At 39.4% G+C, this 20,444-nt stretch overlaps 1 protein-coding gene across 5 annotated transcripts; it reads left to right on the top strand.

Moving 5' to 3' along the window:
• The first annotated feature begins 193 nt into the window (after nucleotides 1–193).
• On the top strand, nucleotides 194–19,800 carry LOC147311960 (solute carrier family 35 member F5-like). 5 transcript variants are annotated; one of them, XM_086266945.1, is made up of 16 exons: nucleotides 194–334; nucleotides 4,377–4,481; nucleotides 4,901–5,067; nucleotides 5,340–5,489; nucleotides 6,577–6,639; nucleotides 6,728–6,809; nucleotides 8,282–8,472; nucleotides 8,588–8,669; nucleotides 8,775–8,862; nucleotides 10,583–10,647; nucleotides 10,769–10,873; nucleotides 10,968–11,127; nucleotides 11,279–11,369; nucleotides 11,637–11,791; nucleotides 15,026–15,126; nucleotides 17,265–19,800. In XM_086266945.1, exons 3-15 carry the CDS (start codon nucleotides 4,933–4,935, stop codon nucleotides 15,105–15,107), a joined length of 1,449 nt encoding a protein of 482 aa, XP_086123071.1. In that variant the 5' UTR covers nucleotides 194–334; nucleotides 4,377–4,481; nucleotides 4,901–4,932; the 3' UTR covers nucleotides 15,108–15,126; nucleotides 17,265–19,800. The 5 variants fall into 5 exon arrangements, with proteins under 5 accessions (XP_086123071.1, XP_086123067.1, XP_086123069.1 ...); XM_086266941.1 differs by having other exon boundaries at nucleotides 4,897–5,067; XM_086266943.1 differs by having other exon boundaries at nucleotides 194–571; nucleotides 4,897–5,067.
• The last annotated feature ends 644 nt before the right edge of the window (nucleotides 19,801–20,444 follow it).

Raw genomic sequence — 20,444 nt, 5'->3', positions numbered from 1 at the left:
TTCTCCACAGCCCGAGGTAAAATTGAATTAATTTGCTCAATTTAATTTCCAAAAAGACATTTTCAAAGGTGAAAACACCCATCTATAACAAATAACCAAGAAAATGAGAGTTTATAAATACCGTATGAAAAAACAAACATTTTCCCCTTAAGACTTCATACCCCAGAATTCCTTGCACCGTTAAGTGATGTCACCTGACAGGAGGCTGAGCTAATGTTTACAACCGCTGGGCTGGTGACTATTTTTATCGGTCAAAGCTGTGATTTTTGTCAGGATTTCCGGAGCATATGGGATGACGCTTAAATAATGGCGCAAACTAAACTCTCACATTCGGGTAAAAAAAAATCTTATTTTACTATTGTTTCTTTTTCATTTTTCAATAAAGCCAGTTAGCGCTTAGAATGCTAATAGGTAAACAAGCAGCTAAACGCAGCACACCTGCGACGGCGGTACACTGAATAAGTGGACTTCAGCCTGAGCTGTGGGCAATGAACTGGAGTAGATGTCCAGATAAGTTATAAAGTAAAGCGTCGGGACACCTGTCGACCTCCAGACTGTCAGAATTTAACAGGTAATAAATTAGCTAGCTTAAAAGCCGTGAGTGGCTAGCTTTGAGGAGGTCGTGTTTCCAGCAGCTTACCTGTTCGTACCTTAAAGAGTTACTGCCAACGCTCTCTGGATGTACTACGCGTAGCTAGCTGGCAGATAGTTGGATTTAAAGCTCAGGTAAGTGAAGACTAATGTCTTTCATTAGTAATCGTTTAAAAGTTTTCTGAAGTGTGTTTTTTAAAGTTCGGGGCATGCCCACTGACAGTTGAAAAACAAGCAGAACAAAGTTTATTTACACATAGTCTCCTACTGTCTGAAAATGGAGCCATGAGCACCATTTTACCGAAATCTATCCCTCCGTATGGTGTTTCGATGGTAGTAAAAAGCCCTGTTATAACATATGGTTCGCTTCATTTCAACACAGTGTGGATTTTATTGACCATATATGTGGTGAAATTCACATATGGTACACAACAGGTAGAATATTAAACAAAGTCTGTGTAGGTTCTCAGTCATCTTAAGTCTATCTGTTCAGTGAAGGAGACCATCACAGAGTAGCGTTGGTGGCCTGTCCACCAGCCACCTTTTAAAGCAAGAGATTCTCCATTCACAACTTGTCTAGTGCGACCTTAACGAGTCTCATAAAGTCAGGATGGGTCAACAACGTCCTCCAAGGTAACAGCCCCTCTAGTGGGTAAATGCACAGGCCTTCCTCTCAGCTTTCTGAACTCAAGTTGCCTCTCAGATGAGACTTAGTGTCTTCAGAAACTTAAGTCAAGTTGCCATCAATTTGATCACTTCAAGTTAATCAAAGTAGAGTTTCTCAGTAAAATAAAATATGACATGTGAAAGAAAATAAATTTGTGAGGTCAAAATTAGTAGTTAGATCACAAAAAGTGTTACTGGTAAGGCTTGAGTTAGATATCTGCAGGGAGTGTTTGTAGCACCTATGATGTAACGTGTAATTGGCCAATGTCATTGTTGGCATTTGTGCTTGTATCAGTGGATTACGTGTTAATTACCTTGTGTGTCCTGGTGTTGTACATGTTCTCCGGTCAATAGAAACAAACAAAATGCTTTTGTTTGTTTTTCCAAGTCTTTGAACATTCCCTGATGTCGTCCAGTATATTGAGCAGTCTCCCTCCAGGAATTTGCTGAGATTTGCGAGTCCTTATATTGATGCTATGATTAGGGCTGAACGATATATCGCATTTGCGATAATATCGCGACATGATCAAGTGCAATTTTCTAACCGCAAAGGCTGCGATTATACTCTGGACATGTCCAAATTCATGGGCTGCATCCTCCTGAGGCCGCATTTGTAGACCGATTACGTCACAGCGACGTGCCGAAGGCTGTCCAAATTACTACCATATCCCAGAATTCATAGCGCGGCCCAGCCAAACTCCAGTTTCCAGCAATGGCGGCCGCTACTAAGTTTTAAAATTACTCATACTAATCTTTCTGGGTCACAAAATAAACTTTTAACATATTTTCAGGCGAGAAAGTAGTTGTGTAAACATCAAATATCTGCTCGGTTTATCAAGATATCCCATATTTGCAAAAGTGCTTCGACGTTTTCAGAGGCGTCTGCTACCCACCAGCTCGACAGCTAGCCGGGAGCTCGAGGGTTACTGATGCGGCCGAGAACGGCACAACTTCCGGCACATCATTTTCAGATCACCGCGGAGTTTCGCTGCTCGCGTTAAACGTAATATATAAGTCACTTAGACAACCTAAAAATGTTATTGTTGGGCTTTTTTCAGTGTTTTGTTTGTTCGTGAGTAAATCGGTTTGGCTGAGATTAAAGTTATTAGATTAGATAAAATAAAACTTTATTAATCCCCCGGGTGGGTTCCTCCTTGGTTTTCACACAGCTGACTAAACGTCAAACAGAAAACTTATTAAACAGAAGTATGAGACAGTCGAGAATTTACACCAGTGTCTGGTTATATTTTAGATAGCAAGAAGCAGACGGCCGAGTTTATTAAACTCCACCGAGACAGCGGTGACGCTAATCAGAAGGCTAGACCGTCCAATTTCACGCCTTTAAATTTTAAAGGCGTGTTTGTGTGTGTGTTTATACAATTGCTATTATGTTTGCACTTTATGTGTAATGTTACTGACTGCAAAGATCAGTAAGATGTGTGTATTTTTTATTTATTAGTTTTATTTATTTAATATTATTTTTTAATTGAATGACTGTCTAGTAGTTCACAGATGTCGAAAAACTGAGTGTGGTAAAGCCACTGATTTTTTTAAATGTATATTTCTGCAATCTGCACATTGTACTGACTTTCATTTTAATGTTTACACCAGGGTTCCTTGTCAGCACTTTATGCTCAGATGTTTGTAAGCTAAAAATAAACTATTGTGTATGTTCAAATATACTGTTGTGATTGAAGAAGTTAAATAAAAATGTCAGTCATCAATTCATGCATCACCTCATGTCATCATAACAGAGGTCTGTCTTCCAGGAAAGAACAGTTTAAAATTAATCTTTGTTTAATAATACAGAAGACAAAGACCTTAAAAAATAATCGCATATCGCATCGCAATCGCAATATTGGGGCAAAAAAATCGCAATTAGATTATTTTCCATAATCGTTCAGCCCTAGCTATGATTATTAGTCCTTATATTGAGACAATAATTGTTAAGTGGCTGGAAATGCCCAAGAGTAATCAGTGGCACTGAACAGGCCAATAACGGTAGTTGTGTACTGCTTTGACCTGACGTGTAGTTACGTTTCTAAGAAGGTGCACCTCAGGTTACACAGTAGGTTAAAAAGAGAGTTTCAGAGACAACAAATAAGTAAAATTAGATCAACTACATCTCTAACCTCAGACTAAAACACACTCACAACAAAAAAAAAGAAGTAATAAAGCTTTCATGTCACATCGAGCTGTAGGTGAACTCTTAGTATTTAAGTTACAGTCTGCTGGACAATGCATCCATGGTTTAACTCCAAAGTTTAAGGGGTACACCGCGACATTTCATATTTTTCAAAAATTTTATTTTCTCTTAATTTGTATTTGTTATCCCTCATTTTAAAAGTGACTGGTATTTGTCTGTCGTATGATTTATTTCCCCACACCACCACTCAGTAACCCACATATGAAACAATAAGTAAATAATATAAACTAAGAATAATGATATTTCACAAAGTCTTTAAATTTGTAAAATATTAGAGAAGAGTTAAGCATTTTAATTTTGACATGATTACTGTAAAGTGCATGATAAGCATGTTAGCACGAAGACAGTAGTGAATTGTTAAAGCTCAGTGTCTGCAGACCCCTCACAAACACCCAAAGCTCATCGTTCAGCAGTTAACAGAGGCAGCGATGAGCATTCAGATATGCAGCCTTTATTTCCATCGCAGCATTTTTCTATGAGGTGTTCTTTGGGCTGGTTAACAGATGCTCACGTCCTCATCAGGAAGAGGATTTGTGTCAGAGTTTGTGGGACTGTAGCCTCAAGTTTATATTTTCCTTTTCTTCATACAGATCCATGGTCTGCTCTCTGTGCAGCGTTTAACTCTTTACCCTTTGAAAGTTGACTAGAAGCAACCCTCGAAGTTCTTTTCTGAACTGATTGGTTTGTGTCATATTTCAGACTTTTTATATAACAAAATAACTGGGTTTGAATCAAAAGTTAGTGAGGCTGGTCTCTGCCTGTGCAGCTACACAAACTATTCTAATGGTCATCAAACCTCATCTTTATTGAAATAAACTGACTTGTCAAACTCATCATTAAGGGAACAGAGGTCACCAAATATAGGGGATAGAGATAAATATGTTATCATGGACATTTGTTTGTTTTTTTGCAGGTGTTTAACTGCGAGTCTCAACTTAAACTGGCTGAAACAAAGAATCTGAGTTGACCTTCAAAGAGACTGGCTAAAATTCACAGTTTACTTATTGGCAGCGACCAGGTGGGTGTTGAAGTGGTAAAAAGATAACCTTACTCCGTTAAACATTTGGCTGCAGGCAAACTTACAGACACTAACACACTTATTGTTTGGGCAAAAGTTTTCTGAAGGTTTGTTTATGTCTTGCATTGTCTGTCTAACTTCCACTTCCAGATTAAAAGACTCCACACTAGATTAGCCACATTCAAAATTGAGGTTTTGGTTGATATGTTAGACTGAAGTCTCTCGTTGTGTGGTTTCATAACTTTTTAGATGTTTTTAGTGATTAAAATGTTGAATGGCAGCTTTTTAAACAGGTTTAGAACAGGTTCATCAGCTTTAAAGTAGAAAAAAAATCTAAGGTAAATAGTTGGGAAGTTTATAGTTGGTCAACCTCGGAGCTCACAGTCTTCTGTCTGTCTTCTGATGTTGTCATCAGCCAGGCAGTTTCTGAATTTCTCCTCTCACCGTCCCGATGGAGTGGGTGTTCATCATGAACCGGATGAGCTCTCAGGGTAGCTCTGCAGCCCAGCGGAGACGGATGGCTCTGGGGGTGGTGATACTCCTGCTGGTGGATGTTATCTGGGTCGCCTCCTCCGAGCTGACCTCGGTAAGTCTGATCTCCATGCCTGTGATGTTGGAGCCAAACACTGAAAAGGCTTAATAAAACGGTGACCATGTTTAATGTGACCCAGAAAGCAGAAAAAAGCAGAATAGGCCCGCTTTAAAACGAGGCGCAGATACACCAGATGGTGCTGGAGTAACTTTACCTGACTGTGATGCTCTTCCTTCACATCTCATGAGGAAAAACTGCAGTTAAATATTTTTAAATTGTGAGTTTCAACCTTTGAAATTAAGTTTATGAAACAACTCCTTCTGCAGTACATTTTCAAGCGACAGGACTATAACAAGCCCTTCTTCAGCACCTTCGCCAAGACGTCCATGTTCGTGCTGTACCTGCTGGGCTTCCTGCTGTGGCGGCCGTGGAGGCAGCAGTGCACGGGCACCCTGAAACGCCGCCGGTCCGCCTTCGTAAGTGGACACTTTCAGCGCACATTTAAGGGCTGTTTTTCATGCTTTTACTTTTCTAATGGTGACAGGTGTCTGTTGAGCTCTTTTCTTGTTAAAACTCTCATCAGTGTAAATGTTGCTGTGCTCGCTGCTCTTCATCGTAACACGAGTCAGTGAGGCAAACATTCTGCTCAGGGGGAACTGACCCTTTGAACATGTTTATTCAGGGGGTGAGTTCCGCCTGTATGTTTGTAGAGTAGGGGTTTATAAAAAACAGAATTGTACTTATTTTTAACTTTATTTGACCAGGACGCCCTTTTAGATTTAAATCTCTCTGTAAACTGAGACCTGCTTGGCAAGCTCATATGACTGTGTCAGACAACGCAAACAGACAGGAGGCAAAATAAAGGCTTAGGAACATCAACATAAGTCTTTATAAGAGCTTTAAACTCTTCCAGGGAGACACCCAACTTTGTTGATGCAATAACTCGAGAAGGAGGTTACGTAGGGGTTTCAAATTGATACCACAGGTGCTTCTACTACAAATCTCAGACAATTCTCAGTGACTTCAACCTCGAGGTCAGGGTCAGAGGTCAGTTTTTCTGAAAATCTTGTGAGGTGAGCTGAGGCGTAGCATTGGATTTCGCCAGTATTTTTCTTTCATGTTTACCTCAGAAAGCAGCACAAAAAGTTTAGCATTTCACAAAGGAAAAGATCAGAAAATACAGGCAAGACCCCCTGCGTCTGCTCCCTTGTGGGCTCAACACAGTAAACCTTCAGCCTCCATTTCACTCTATCCCTCGGATTCTCCTCTGACATGCCAACCCTCTGCATGTCCTCCTCCATCACATCCATGAATCTTCTCTGTGGTTGTCCTTGTTTCAACTCTTTTGTCCATTATATCCACTGTCTGCTGCAAACCTGCCAAATGCTCTATGCTCTAACTTTATCTCCATTTATGTTTGTCATTCTTTGTGTTCATGAACAAAAATGACGATAATTAACTAAAAGTTATAGAATGATATAATTTTCCTGTTACGAAGCTGAAGATCAGTCTGACATCTTCTGCTTTTGACTTCTTTGATGTTTGATTTGCACCTTTCTGCAGTTTGCTGATGCTGAAGCCTACTTCACACCCTGCACCACTGACTCCACTGTGAACAACTGTCTGGTACGTCGTTTATTACTGCAGGTGTACTGCACACGAGTAAATCTTCCTGCACCTGTACCTAAGCTGGCTTTCTGTCACACCTTTGCAGAGTGAGCCTCTGTACGTCCCTGTGAAGTTCCAGGACATCCCCACCGAGCACTCGAGCTGTTTAATGGGAGACTGTGAATCCTGTGAGTACTGATGTTTGTGTCATTCATTAAAAATGCATCCCTGCTTCTGAAGCTTTCACCCAGACGTGACTGATTAGGAGTTAAAACTTCTGACCAACAGAGGGCAGTGCTGAGCTGTGCAAATATAAGAAAACGTTGTGTCCCTCAGACCTTTGCTTTCAGTGACTAACAAAACTAAATTATGCTCAAATTGTCTGTTTGATAGAGCAGTTAAGAAACAATGATTTTTTTTTTTTTTTTTTTATGCTCGCCTTCACAAACGAATGAAGATGAGCATAAAAAGCAATCATGTGTCTTAACTGCTGTGATGGGAAGCTGTGACAAGGTAAACGGTGATGGTTTTTTTGGTGTTTCTACTGAGATTTCGTTTCCTGTGTTTATGTTTGTGGCACCTGAAGCTGGAAGTGATGTTTTTTATGAAATTAAAACATTCTGGGAAGCGCTCAGAGCGACGTGTGAGGAGATAATTTTGAAGAATCCAGAGGGAATCCAGGGTGATTAAAAATAAATATTAATGAACCTTGAATGATTAAATGCCAAAAAGATGACAGGATTGTTTTGGAAATAAACTCAAACACCATGTTACACATTGAATGAGACAAATTTTGTCAAACTTTGAAAAGAAAAAAACCTCACACATAAAATTAGCATAAAAAGTAAGGCGGTTTGTTTCTTTCTTTCTTGTAACAATGTTTCTTGGTAATGAATCTCATACTGTTGGAAAGCCTGTTTATTTCTCTGCCACATTGTGGATTGAGCAGCAGAGTTAAGTATGTGGGTTGTGCTCGTGGAAAAAAAACCAAGTTCTCTGCCAATAACAAATGGCTTATTCTGCCAGTCACTTTTTTTAAAGCTACTGGTACTCCACAGCTGCCTGATTGGCTCCTGATTAGCAGAACCTTTTACTGATCTGGACATGGCCAATGCTATAGGACAACTTCATGCTGGTTTTCCACAAAACCAAGTTACAGCATTATTTGGAGTGAGCACCAGTATCTTCTCCAAATTGAGAGAGATGGGTTGCAAAGTTGGCGTTCCAGTCAGACAACACAAGAAGACCGTTTCCTCATTCTGTCAGCACGTAGGAACCAAGGGCAGTCTTTTACATGTTTGCAGTCAAGGTCTGCAGGACGATATGGCCGATGACTCTCTACCCAGACAAGCCAGGTCAGACTGCACACAGCCAGGCTCTGGTCTCATAAGGCAGCCAGGATTGCCCTTCACCATTAAGCCCATTTGCGGTGATGTCTGTAACATGTGCATTAGAACCTGAACATGTTCAGTGATGAGTCCAGATTCTGCCTACAGCAGATAGATCGTAGGGTCAAAGTGTGGAGAAGACACAGTATTATACGTATTGCTGCACCAAGAGGGTAACTGCTTTTGATGGAGGCAGCTTTAGAGCCTAACTAGGTGTGTCCAGCAGTAAACATTAAAGCCTTTAAAGATACGTCTTGTCTCTTTATTCCCAGCATCCAAAAAGCAGCGGGTGCGTTTCAGTAACATCATGGAGGTGCGCCAGCTGCCCTCCACTCAGGCCCTGGAGGCCAAGCTGTCGCGCATGTCCTACCCCGCTGCCAAGGACCACGAGGCCATGCTGCGCACCGTGGGCAAGCTGACCATCACTGACGTGGCCAAAATCAGCTTCTTCTTCTGCTTTGTGGTGAGCAGCAGTGAGAGGAGTTGGAGTTCCCGACTTTCTATCAGAGCTGGATTTATGAGGCAAATTAAACTGTGTTTTATCACAGGCCTCATCGTTGTTTTTGTTTGTCTCACAGTGGTTCCTGGCTAACCTGTCCTACCAGGAAGCTCTGTCCGACACGCAGGTTGCAATCGTCAACATTTTATCTTCCACCTCAGGTAACTCCATCACTCTCTCTCTCCGTGTACATTACAGCACTAACATCTCAAAGATGATGGATCATTGCATTAAATCGTTTCTGAATGTCTCCTTTTCCTCTTCAGGTCTGTTTACACTCATCTTGGCAGCCATATTTCCCAGCAACAGCAGCGACCGCTTCACCCTTTCCAAGCTCTTAGCCGTGGCTCTGAGGTAAGGCCGGATCACGCGGAGGGTGAGAAAAAGCATTGTGGGAGACCTCTTATTTAATTAAAAAACACCTCAGTTTCTGTCCTCTATCTATTACAAACTTACTTTGTCAATAAGAAGGCTGTAAAACTGATAAAAATACCGTTAAAAACCACCTTCCTTTTACATTTGGCCGAATGGCCCATTTGGTGGGCTGTTTGTGGCTCTCGGACCATATGTTTGAAACCACCGGGTCTAGTTCATTCAGGAGTATTTCAGATCATAAATTCAGCTCCTTTCTTATTGGGTATTGTTAACTTCATATTCCTAAGCAGCTGATTCAAAACAAATAAAAGTCATAAGCTGTCATCTCTGCTGGAGGAGATGTAGCTCTTCTTTTCTTAGCTTGTTTGTGTTTTGCACAAACCAAAACACACAGATTTCATAATCTGGTCTTCCGGCTGCACCTTTTCCATCCAGCTCTACTGGATTCATGGAAATCTTCAAGCTCTGCTTCAAATTATTTTTTCATTTTATTTTTTAAAGTTTGGCCTCTGAAGTAAAATGAATAAAATTTACTCGTTTTCACTTTCAAAAAAAAAAAAAAAATGCAGTCAGAGCTGATTTCTTTTTTTTTTCTTTTTTTTTTTAAACATTCAGGCTGCATTTATTTATCCAAAAAGTTCTGTTTTTTCATTTCTAGCATCGAACAACCTGCTCAACACACTTCATTCAGAGGATGCTAGTTTAGCATCACAGACACATAAACTGGCAGATTGAACAAGAACTTGGTATTTAGTATTCTTTTGTGGAACTTTTTAACCCTCTGAAGCCTAACCTGTCTCTGACGTCAGACAGGCGTTTTGCCATGTTTTTCTTCCAAGTTCTGTAACTACCGTAAAATCGGAACCTTCAAAGACGAAGACTGACTGAGCTCTACAGAAAACAGATATTTTTACAGTAGTTTTAAAAAAGAAAAAAAAAAGTTTTTGCTTTTTACTGTTATTTGCCGTGATTTGGATGTGCTGCCCTGCCTGGGATTACCGTATATATCGCTGAAAAAGCACAGAGTTGACACTTTCAGAAACTGTTGGAATTTTTGAGTGTGCAACTGGTTCAAGAGTTGCATTAATTAGACCTAAAGGTTTGACCTAAAACAGGTTAATAGACATTGATTAGACATAGAATGGTCAGGTATAAGAACTGGAGTGAATGTGAGCGAAAAGGAAGTCAATGTCGAAGGAAATGCTTTGAAAGACCTTCAGACAGCTGGAGAACTGATGCTGAAAACCATCTGGCTTCTTGGAAGTAAAATAAAAAATGAAGGGTGGTTCAAGACTTTTGCATGATACTCGATAATAATGGGTTGTTGTTGAAAATAGCAGATTTTTCACGCTCTTCACTGGCTGTGCTCTCAGATTCACTGGTTTTATTTCATAGTGTGATTTTTTTATTTTTTTATTATTTTTTTTCCCCCCCCCTCTTTCTCAACCATCTTTGTTTCCGCTCGGTTAGAGGCAGATTGTTTTCCTTCAGAGAGACTGACTGTTTGATCCTACTGCTGATTAAACCCTGTGCTGCACCTGATTAAGAAAATCATCACATTATTCATTTCTTTCTACAGTTTTGTGTTTTTCAGAAAATCTGAGCATTGTAGCTGTGTTATATTTTCTCTCTCTGCGTTTTCTATTTTTAACATGTTCGTTTTTAATTGTGAGATTAATTCAGTGCCTCTCTTGTTTAGCATGGGAGGCGTTGCCCTCGTGAGTCTCTCCAGCATGGACATCTCGGATGGGAAAGGAGTCATCGGTCAGTGATTTCCAACTTTTTCTTTATCACAGAGGCCTCGTACAGGCATCACCTTGTTCCTAGTCTGTTGGTGTAATACAAAAAAAACACATCTAATGTAATGATTTGTATTTCTATGAAGGTTCCCTGTGGTCGCTGGCTGGGGCGATGCTCTATGCCGTCTATATCGTAATGATCAAGCGGCGAGTGGATCGGGAGGATAAGCTCGACATCCCAATGTTCTTTGGTAGGAGAAGTGTTTGTTTTAAAGGCTCAGCGGTCACCTCTGTAGTCTCACTCCATGAAGTTGTCTAAATTGGGGTGTGCTGTGCGTCTCTCAGGGTTTGTGGGTCTGTTCAACCTGCTGCTGCTGTGGCCTGGCTTCCTCCTGCTCCACTACACCGGCTTCGAGGCCTTTGAGCTCCCCAGCCAACTCGTGTGGACGTACATCCTCATAAACGGCCTCATCGGCACCGTTCTGTCCGAGTTCCTCTGGCTCTGGTGAGCTGGGTTACATTTTGTATCAGGTCACGATAGTGACACCAAATCATCAACGTTCACACTACCATGAAGGCCACGAGGAGTTGTGTTTGAATAATGTATAGCTTTCAGAGAAGTGGTGATTTTTAGTGACGAGTCTTTGTGTCCTCAGGGGCTGTTTCCTCACATCTTCTCTAATTGGGACTCTGGCATTGAGCCTCACCATCCCACTTTCCATTATGGCTGACATTTGCATGCAGAAGGTGAGAGTTTGAGATAAAATTGTACGTAATTTTGTTGGTTTTGTGTGAAATCAGCAAGAAAACTGTCAAAATTGTATCTAAATGACTCCGAATGGGTTTACTTAAAGTACTTTTATCTATTTTAACTAACTCTTTGTGATTCATTCTTATAAGGGTCCTTTAATCACAGAATAAAATGTTTAATGCATGGAAAACACTCCACACCACACCTTTAATGGCACGGATTGTGTTAAATTAGTTTCCCCTCATATGTGTGTGTGTCGACAGGTGCGTTTCTCATGGTTGTTTTTTGCCGGAGCGGTCCCTGTCTTCCTCTCCTTCTTCATCGCCACACTTTTATGTCACTACAACAACTGGGACCCAGTGCTGGTGGGGCTGAGGAGGGTTTACGCCTTCATCTGCAGGAAGCATCGCATTCAGAGGTACGAGACTATAAACATTTATCATCAGAGGGTTTTTCTTCTTTTAAGGCCTCCATTGGTGAGCCACGGTGCATGAAAAGAGGAAATGCTGCTGAAAGCCGTTCCTATCAGCAGCAACTCTGTTCATGGATTGTGACAATAATCTCAGATATGATAACAGCTAAATTAGGATTAGGAGTTATGCTCCGGGGCTGGAAAACCAAGTCAGGAAGTGTAAAAAACTGAAACTCCTCTTATAAGGTTGGCTCCGGAACACAGACTGTACGTAAAAGATGGACGTGCCCACCCAGCTTGACAGGAGCCTTTTCTCCGTCGTCATCTTAGTGCTTTGAGATGTGACAAGTTAGTGCAACCACATGCTTGATAACTTGATAGGTAGTGAGTGTAATTGTTTGGTGATTGTAAGAATGACCAAAATATATAAAACAAAAAACTTACAGGCTGGTGGAATATTGGGAAAATAAGTAAATTTGAGCAGAATTTTGCTTTTATTTTTATTTTTTTTATTTTTTTTTTGGGATGAATAACCATAAATGTAATTACACTTTGACTAGAGCCAAATGCATTTTAATTTCTCAATACCGCGTTTGTTCAAACTCTTATTTAAGCAAATGAACATCAGTGAAATGAAAAAACAAAGCAAAAATAGAGCACATCATTTGAAACAAATGAGTCTTTTTGGACTTTATGGGCACAAATTGTCTGTATTATCCACTTTTATTTGTGTAGAGTGAGGCTCCAAATGTAGCGGCTGTGTCATTTGTGATGCAGCTGCAAAAAGCTGCTTAATGGCTTGTGTGTTTGTAAAAGGCAGATGGAAGTTGTAGCTGTGCACACACCTGAGAGCAGGCAAAGCTAATGTACTCTGAAGCCTGTGCAGGAAGTGAGTCATCACACGCCTGGTGTTTTTAAGAAGTCAAAGCTTTTAAGTTTGTAAAAAGAAAGTGAGTTGTTGTTGTGCGTCTGTGGTGTGTGACCTATTAAAAATGGATTGACCTTCACTCTGACACACACTTTGGATAATGCAGTCCATTTGTGGCTTGCAGTCTTGCTAAGTTAAGTCTGTAATCAGCTGTACATGCTTCACTGACTAACCTCTCTGCACAGCGCTCTTCTGCTTTTTGGTTAGCGGTGATTATAATAATAATGATGGTTGTCAGGATGACGACTGTGATGATGATTGACATCAGAGGCGGAGCCAGCCATTTGAAACACCCGGGGCTTAGCCCTAAAGGGTAGTATGCATGTGGTATTTTTTTTTTTTTTTTTTTTTTTTTTGGGGGGGGGGTTTAGAAATGACTGAAAGATTAATAGGCTCTGTTTTGAGTTTTGTTCAAAAAAGAATGACTTCATATAGGGAAAAATATATATCACATGTGCAGGACATCTTAAACTAGTTTTTTAATTAAGCAGCAAGGCAGAACAAAGTCGGGGCTGTATCAAGACACAGGGACTAAACCCCAATTCAACCAGACCCAGAACTGATCCGGAATTAAAACAGGACTACAACAGTTCAAAATCAGGACTACTGAGGACTTAACCAAGACAGAACCAGAATCAGAACTAGATGATAGTAGCACTAAAAATCATCATAGACCTGCACTACACTTGTTTTTTAATTCCACCAAAGTACAATATTTAGATTGAGAAAAGTTTATATAATTATTTAGCCTTGTTGTGCGAACAAGCCTGCATAACTTAATAAATATAGAATTTGAAAAATAGCAAACCTAAAAAGAAACACTAGGTACGAGATACATGAGGACCTATGATACGGTGATACTTTTGGAAAATGACCATTTGACTAACATGTGTGTCTCACCTGCTCTTGTTCATCTCTGTTCTGTCCTCATTCTCCATCTCCCTCTCTGTTCCTCTCTCTCCCTCTTTGTGCTGACAATCATCAAATATACAGTTGAAACCACATATTTATGTACTGTTCAGATCAAAACACAAACACTTTTTAATTGTAACATCAAATCGGACTAAATGTTTATTTTTTTAGATTGATAAATATAAAAAACATATTTGTTAACTTTAAGAGTAAAGAGAGAAACTGTCTGTGTTTTTTAATTGCAAATGGCACCAAATTGTATTCAAACTTGAGCCACACTTATGGAGCTCCACAGTTCTGTTCCTGGTGTTTTGGTTGATATCTCTTGATTTTCCCATGTCAAAGAAACAGGCTCTGTGTTTTGGCTTATATGCATCCACAGCTGTGCCACCAGTTTACTCACATGGACTCTACTAACCTATCAGAAGCTTCTTCAGCTCAGAATGGAATCGTCTGGAGTTTCTTACTAATTAACAATAAACTTAATGTACATGTACTCCTAAATTTGATCAAAGTGATAAAAAATAGACCGCTCTGTCTCTCTTTATTCTGACATTTAACTAATTCAAAAGATATTTCAATATTTATCTAAAACAAAAGTTTACTCTAAATTGATGTTGTACAGTAAAAATGTTTTATGTTTTCTCCCTAAAGTGTATGTAAATATCTGGTTACAAATGTGAATATCCTGCTGTGTACTGAAACCCCTCTTGTTTTGCATAGAAATATACTGAACAACATACAAAGCATAATATATAAAATAACATTTACCTGAGTTTTTTCTTTGAAAGAACCCTCTAATGTCCATTCTTATATTTCAGTACATAACTGAAACCGATTTAGTCGGGGAGGGTAAGAACTGAAAATATGAAATAAACACACGTAAGCTAAGACTCTAAAAAATAGCATTTGTTCGGCTTTTCATTTCGCCATTTGTTGATTCACTTGAAGAGCGAGTAACGTAATATTGGTCAAGTGATCAGTTTGATATCAATCTTTCGTGATGCACCGTCATATTTACATTATTTGTACGGTATGAATGATTTTCTTTGGTAACTGGTCAAACTTAAGCTCTCCTTAGTATGGCTGGCTCCGTTTCTCCAACAGCGCACACAGGCAGCAGCTGCCCCGCCCCCTCGCTCAGTCACTTAGTGCCTGAGCTCGGATCATACCAATATCAGGGGGGATTCACGCACAGTCGTAAATTCCCACAGTGTGCACTATGTGCTTCGAATATTGTGTGTACTTTTTGTTTTATACAGTTGTCAGCCAGACATCTAACTATGAAAAAATTACACTCCAAAAGACCCCGGGCTTCTGACAAAACAACCCGGGCTTAAGCCCAGTAAGCCACCCCCACGCTCCGCCCCTGATTGACATCCTGTTTTCTCCATCCGCAGGCTGCCAGATGACAGCGAGCAGTGTGAAAGCCTTATTCCCCTCCACACCGTCTCCCCCGGCGAAGGAAGCTTCTGCTCGTGATCCGGCAGTCAAACAAAATGTAAATCCCACTCGACCTTTTCTGGTCTTGGTTTGTGCGCTGTTTACGTCTGTATTTGTGTTTGTGAAAGGCTGCTAGAGTCAATCTTAGACTGAAAGAATAACAAATCAAAAGTAGTCATTTGTGTACTCTGACTGACTGATGGTGCTGCAGGATACGGAGGACCGAAACTGTCCAAGTTAAAATGTGAATAAACAAAAACAAATAAGAGACTCGCTCATTCAGCAATAGCAAAATAAATATTCCATTAAATCAGCGCAAATGTTACAAATAAATACTCTTAATATACAATTACCTATTTAATTTTCTATTTTGTACATGTAGTATATATTTTTGTATTATTTTTTCCCTTGATCCTTATTTGCTTTTTAATTAAAGCAAGTAAACTAATTTTATTTTGTCTTGCCCCTAAAGTGTTCAAAAAAATAAAAAAAACTTAAAGTAATTTGATTAAAAACACAATTGCTTTTGAAAATTATGTTTGTCTTCTATATTTATTTAATGTTCTTTAATTTAATTTCGTATTTTCTTTGGATATTTAATTAAAATATGAATTTAATTTTCTTCTTTTAACATTTAGAATTCTTAATATAACTTATGGCCACAATTATTATTAATTAATTATGTATTGCCACAAAATGCACTAGCATAAAATATAATTCACCAGCAGTATTAATATTGTATTAAAGAGACCAAATTCAATTAAATTTAAAATTCAATTCAGTTGTGACAGATTAATAAACATATTTTGCATGTTTTGTCCTAAACTTCACTATTTTCCCCATTTAATAGAACAATTTATTCCTGGCATTTCTCTTAGATTTAAGTGTTTAAGTTAATTTTGTATTTTATTTTATTTATCGCCAATAAAAGTAAGGAACAAAGGCAAAAATGTATAACAATAATCTGAAAATGGTACTGGAAGGTAGGATTTCTTTTTAGAAGAAGAAACCCTAGTATTAATTAATGTGTTGGAAATTACATAAATAGGGGAATTAAAATAAAGTTAATGAAATACAGAGGGAAATTAAAATAGTAGTAATCTGTGTCATAAATGATTTTGATAAAGATATTTTTGGAGGATTTACTGGTGTATTATTGTTCTTTTCAGACATTTATTTAGTTTGGATTTTGGCAGTTTTGGTCCTTCATAGTTACTTCTAACCTAAATTTCCTCTGCAGTGTGAAAACCGACAATGAGAAATCCAAATAGAAACGTATTGGATTTTTAGTCTCTTTTTAGCTCATTGTTTCGGTTTTCCACATTTTTTTTTTTTTCTGTCCTCAGTGTAGTTTGAAGGCAAAGGGAATAAAAGAAAAGGAAACCATAAGGAATAGATGTTATTTCATTTCACGTCTCATCCTCAAAAACACATTATAATATGTCCACACTTTGCTTTGAGCTTGGCAGCCTAAAAAAAACTTCCACTTTAATGCAAAATCCTGTGACAGGTTTGTTCCCTAAACAAGCCGATAATATTTACCAGAGTTAGCCATTTGCCTTGAACATCTGTCCGACGTCCAGCCTAAATATTTTAGATAGAAGTCACTTGTCTCTGGTCATTGCTTTAGTGGAGCTATGATTCGATTTCGCAGCAGAGCTGAGGGGATCTGACCTCAGCGTGCAGTTTCTAACAGGACTGTCACCCAATAATAAATGCTGATCTTACTATTTCATTACAGATCAAGTATCAGCTCATCATGTAACAGTGCCACAAACTCTTGTATTCTCAGACAACGCCACCTTCCAACAACACGGGCAAAGTGTTTTATATTTTACTTACTTGGATAATTTATTCAATGCAAGTATGATAATAAGGAAAAATATTCAAATAATATAAGAGGACACACAGTGTTGATCCACAAATGTAAAGGGGTCTTACAACCTGTGCAGGTGGGATATTTCAGGTAAACTACTGTAACTGATGACCTTCAAGGCGTGTTTAATCAGTGTTGCTTCAGCAGGCTGAGGTGTGATCACTGCTGGTATAAAACGTCTTCTTTTTGTCTTGTGTTTTGTTTTCTTGAAGCCTGGCAGTGAAAGCGTTTCCTATTAAAATAGGAGGTTTTTGTTATGTTGAGTTTCTGTAAGCGCACAGTTTTTGTCTCTGACAACATTTTTTTCTTCTCTCTTGCAGGGCGGCCATCGTGGATCTGGCTGAACTGACAATCGGGAAGCTTTCAGAGACATTGAACGTACCCCCAGTGCCTCCCATTACATCTTATTTATTTTCTACAGTGTTCAGATTTAGTTCTGGAAGCTTGGTTTTATCATCACGCTTCCATCCAACACTACAGACTAAAGATTTCCTCATTTTTGCTTATTTTCTGTCTAAAAGAAAGAAACGGTACGTCACTCAAGATGCAGGGCTTCATTATCAGTGATATTGCCAAATTAAACCGTTAATATGGGAGAAGACTTCCTTTTGGTCTACTGAAGGATCCTAAGAAATGACAATCTATTGGACACAAAGTGTTGTTTATTATTTCCAAATGGTTCCTGTGACGCATAACTGTTGTTGAGTTGTTTTCACGACCAGAGATCTGGCAGAACTGGAAACGCTGGACACGGACGAGCTCCTGGTACCCAGCGGGGGCGGCTCGGGTAGTCAGAGCGACCTCTGTGTCTCCACTTTATAAACACTAGACAGACAACACTACAGCCGAACAGGACAGCACCACGTCTTGTTTTCTCAGTGCTGGATTCTAAACACGAGCTCCAAATGGGATAGAAAGCCTTCAAAAAAAGTTCTGCTCCTAAAAATAAAAACCCACGTCAAGTTTGGATTGAGCTCATCTCCCCTTTAAGGTCGTCTCTGAGTGAAACTCTGGACCTCTTCCAGCACCCCGACTCCTTGGACGTTCCTCCTGTTTTGATTGTTTGCATTTGATTTTGGGACAGTTTACACGGTTGTTAGATCACATCGTCCCAGGTAGGGCACAGAGTTGCATCTACAGGGTTACACACAAGGAATTCATCAACGTAGCCACGGTGATGTCACCCATTTTGAAGCCTTACCCGAGGAATCTGTCGGATACGTGTCCATGACACTGTTTTCTTCCGTCCTTTGCACGGCTTCAAGTCACACTGGGAGCGTTTAACGACTCCATAATCTTTTATTTTTAAATTTAAGCTGTTCCTGTGTCTGACTTCCTGCCCTCCTCATCAGCTTGCAGTGACTTTGAGCAGTACGGAACAGGAACTTATCAGTCTTTTGAAACACGCTGCGGGAAAACAGGAGGAATCGAAAGCCAAAGCTTTTTCGGTTATACTAGAACTTCACTCAACTGATGCATTAACTTCTTGGACCGACTGCAACTCTCAGAAAGCCTTATAATTAATGAGGTAACTGCATTAAAATGCTCCAGAAGCCTCAAACAGCACAAGAAAGGTTTGGAGGTTGCGTCCAGGGGCTCCAGTGGACAATGAAAGAACAGCAGCATTTGGCACGTTTGCCTTTACTCTTTCTCTCATCACTTTAAGTTCGTCTGTCAGGTTATTTAGTTTTTTTTTTTTTTTTTTTAAAGTTGGGGTGTTCACAGTGACACTCAGGTCGTTTAAGAGCACAATCTTCTCTCGCAGTGCCACCTACTGGCCAGGTTTGGCACCCTGGAACAAACAGGCACACTAATGGATACACAGAAGTGAAAGTACGCAGTCAGAGCTGGATACTAAAGGAGTGTTCTTGGCTTATAGTTGTGTTAGAAGAGGTCCAGTGTTTCCTGAGGAAACTACCTTGAAGGGGAGATCAACCGAAATCAAACCAGACTGGAGTCACCGAACTTTGTGATCGCCTTCGTGCAATAAAAACAGTTGTCTGCAGTTTCCTTTGTTAAAAAGGTTTGTAAATAGTGTACACAGTGAAACATGTACATGGAACTGTTTTATTTTTGACCTACAAATGACCACTAAAGATTCATATTTTATATCCGTGTCTTCTGGAACGACTGCCGCCACAGGAAGCTTTCGCTCTGCAGCCAAAACTCGCTGATATTTCACCACCTGAACTGGACTGTGTGTGATTTTATTTTACATCTTAAGTGAAGAAAAAATATTTACTGTGCTTGTGATTTTATGTGACAAGAAGGAGCCGTGTTGTTCTGTCATCAGCCTCAGTGTTGGTCATGTCAGCACTACCGATGGAATTGAGCTGCTGATGTTGTTCCCCTCATCCTTTTAAATATGTGCATCTTCATGGTGTTTTTTTTTTTTTGGTTTTTTTTTTCCTGCACTCGTCTCTGACTGAGCGTTTCGAGTGGAGGAGGTAATAGCCGTTCTGTGAGGGTGAATTAACGAGTTGAGCACTTTAAGTGACAGAAAAATTATTGCACTTTCTGTGTTTTTTGCCAATCAGTCAGTCCCATCTTTCAGCCACGACTTCAGGTTTGAACACTGAGAGTCTATGGTTCCTGAAAAGCGTTGATTATTTCTGTCTTATCATGGTGCTCGTGGAGTGCTGATTTTCTTTCTCAGGTTCTTTGTTTTGTCTTTACTGTCTGAGCGTTATCTTTGTCTTTAAAGTGTCTTTGATGCTGAGGATGTTATACAACCTAAATGAAGGCTAACCTTATACCAACCTAAGCTCTTGAATAGTCTTATTTTGCAACTCTTGTTTTCATACTTCGGTGCACTATTAAAAAATATCTTTTAAATATCTGCATTTGAGGGTGTATTTATTCAGTTGTGTAAATTTTAACCAGATGTGACATTTTCATTGCTGACATCTTGGTTTTTTTTGGGGGGGGGGGGTTTGTTTTTGTTTTTTTGTTTTGTTTTTTGACAAGTAAACAACACACTGCACTGGTAAGGTAAAGCAGACCCTGGGTTATCTTTGACTCTTATGTGTCCATGATTTACAAAACAAGAATCATGCTGTACGAAGCATGACAGCTGTAAGTGTGAATATATACTTTTCTGATGAGTTTACTTTCCCATAGACGTCCATACAACCCAACTTCTTTATTTTTGCAGCCAGAGGAGTCGCCCCCTGCTGGACGTTACGAGTGAAAAAAAGTTTAAAAGTTGTTTTGTTTTGTTTTGTTTTTTTTATTCAAAATATTTTAATGGAGAATTTGTGGATATAGTTTAGAAAGAAAAAAAAGACTGAAAACAAACTGTTTACAATGAATACAAAACAGAACTTTTCATGTTAAACATTGTTTTCCTCTCTTATTATTTACCAAACAAGCAACGAAGAAAAACAAACCCAGAGGGGAGAAAAAGGTTTGTTTTTTTTTTTTATTTGACTATTGCCTGCTAAATTAGATTTTTTTCCCCTTCCTCGTTATTTATGAAACGCTGAAAAAGTTACTTTGTT

This window comes from Aulonocara sp. 'chitande type north' Nkhata Bay, linkage group LG16 (genome assembly GCF_057382095.1).
Source record: "Aulonocara sp. 'chitande type north' Nkhata Bay isolate Kocher_YH1m ecotype deep benthic linkage group LG16, A_spYH_male_GT1.1, whole genome shotgun sequence".
Lineage (NCBI taxonomy): Eukaryota > Metazoa > Chordata > Actinopteri > Cichliformes > Cichlidae > Aulonocara > Aulonocara sp. 'chitande type north' Nkhata Bay.
Note: the sequence above shows the minus strand (reverse complement) of the source record. Positions and strands in the feature narration are given on the sequence as shown.

Coding starts and splice junctions, on each gene's coding strand:
- LOC147311960 (XM_086266945.1), top strand. CDS start 4,933: ATGGAGTGGGTGTTCATCATGAACCGGATGAGCTCTCAGGGTAGCTCT. Junction 8,863..10,582: donor CTCTTAGCCGTGGCTCTGAG/GTAAGGCCGGAT, acceptor TCTCTTGTTTAG/CATGGGAGGCGTTGCCCTCG. Junction 11,128..11,278: donor TCCGAGTTCCTCTGGCTCTG/GTGAGCTGGGTT, acceptor TTGTGTCCTCAG/GGGCTGTTTCCTCACATCTT.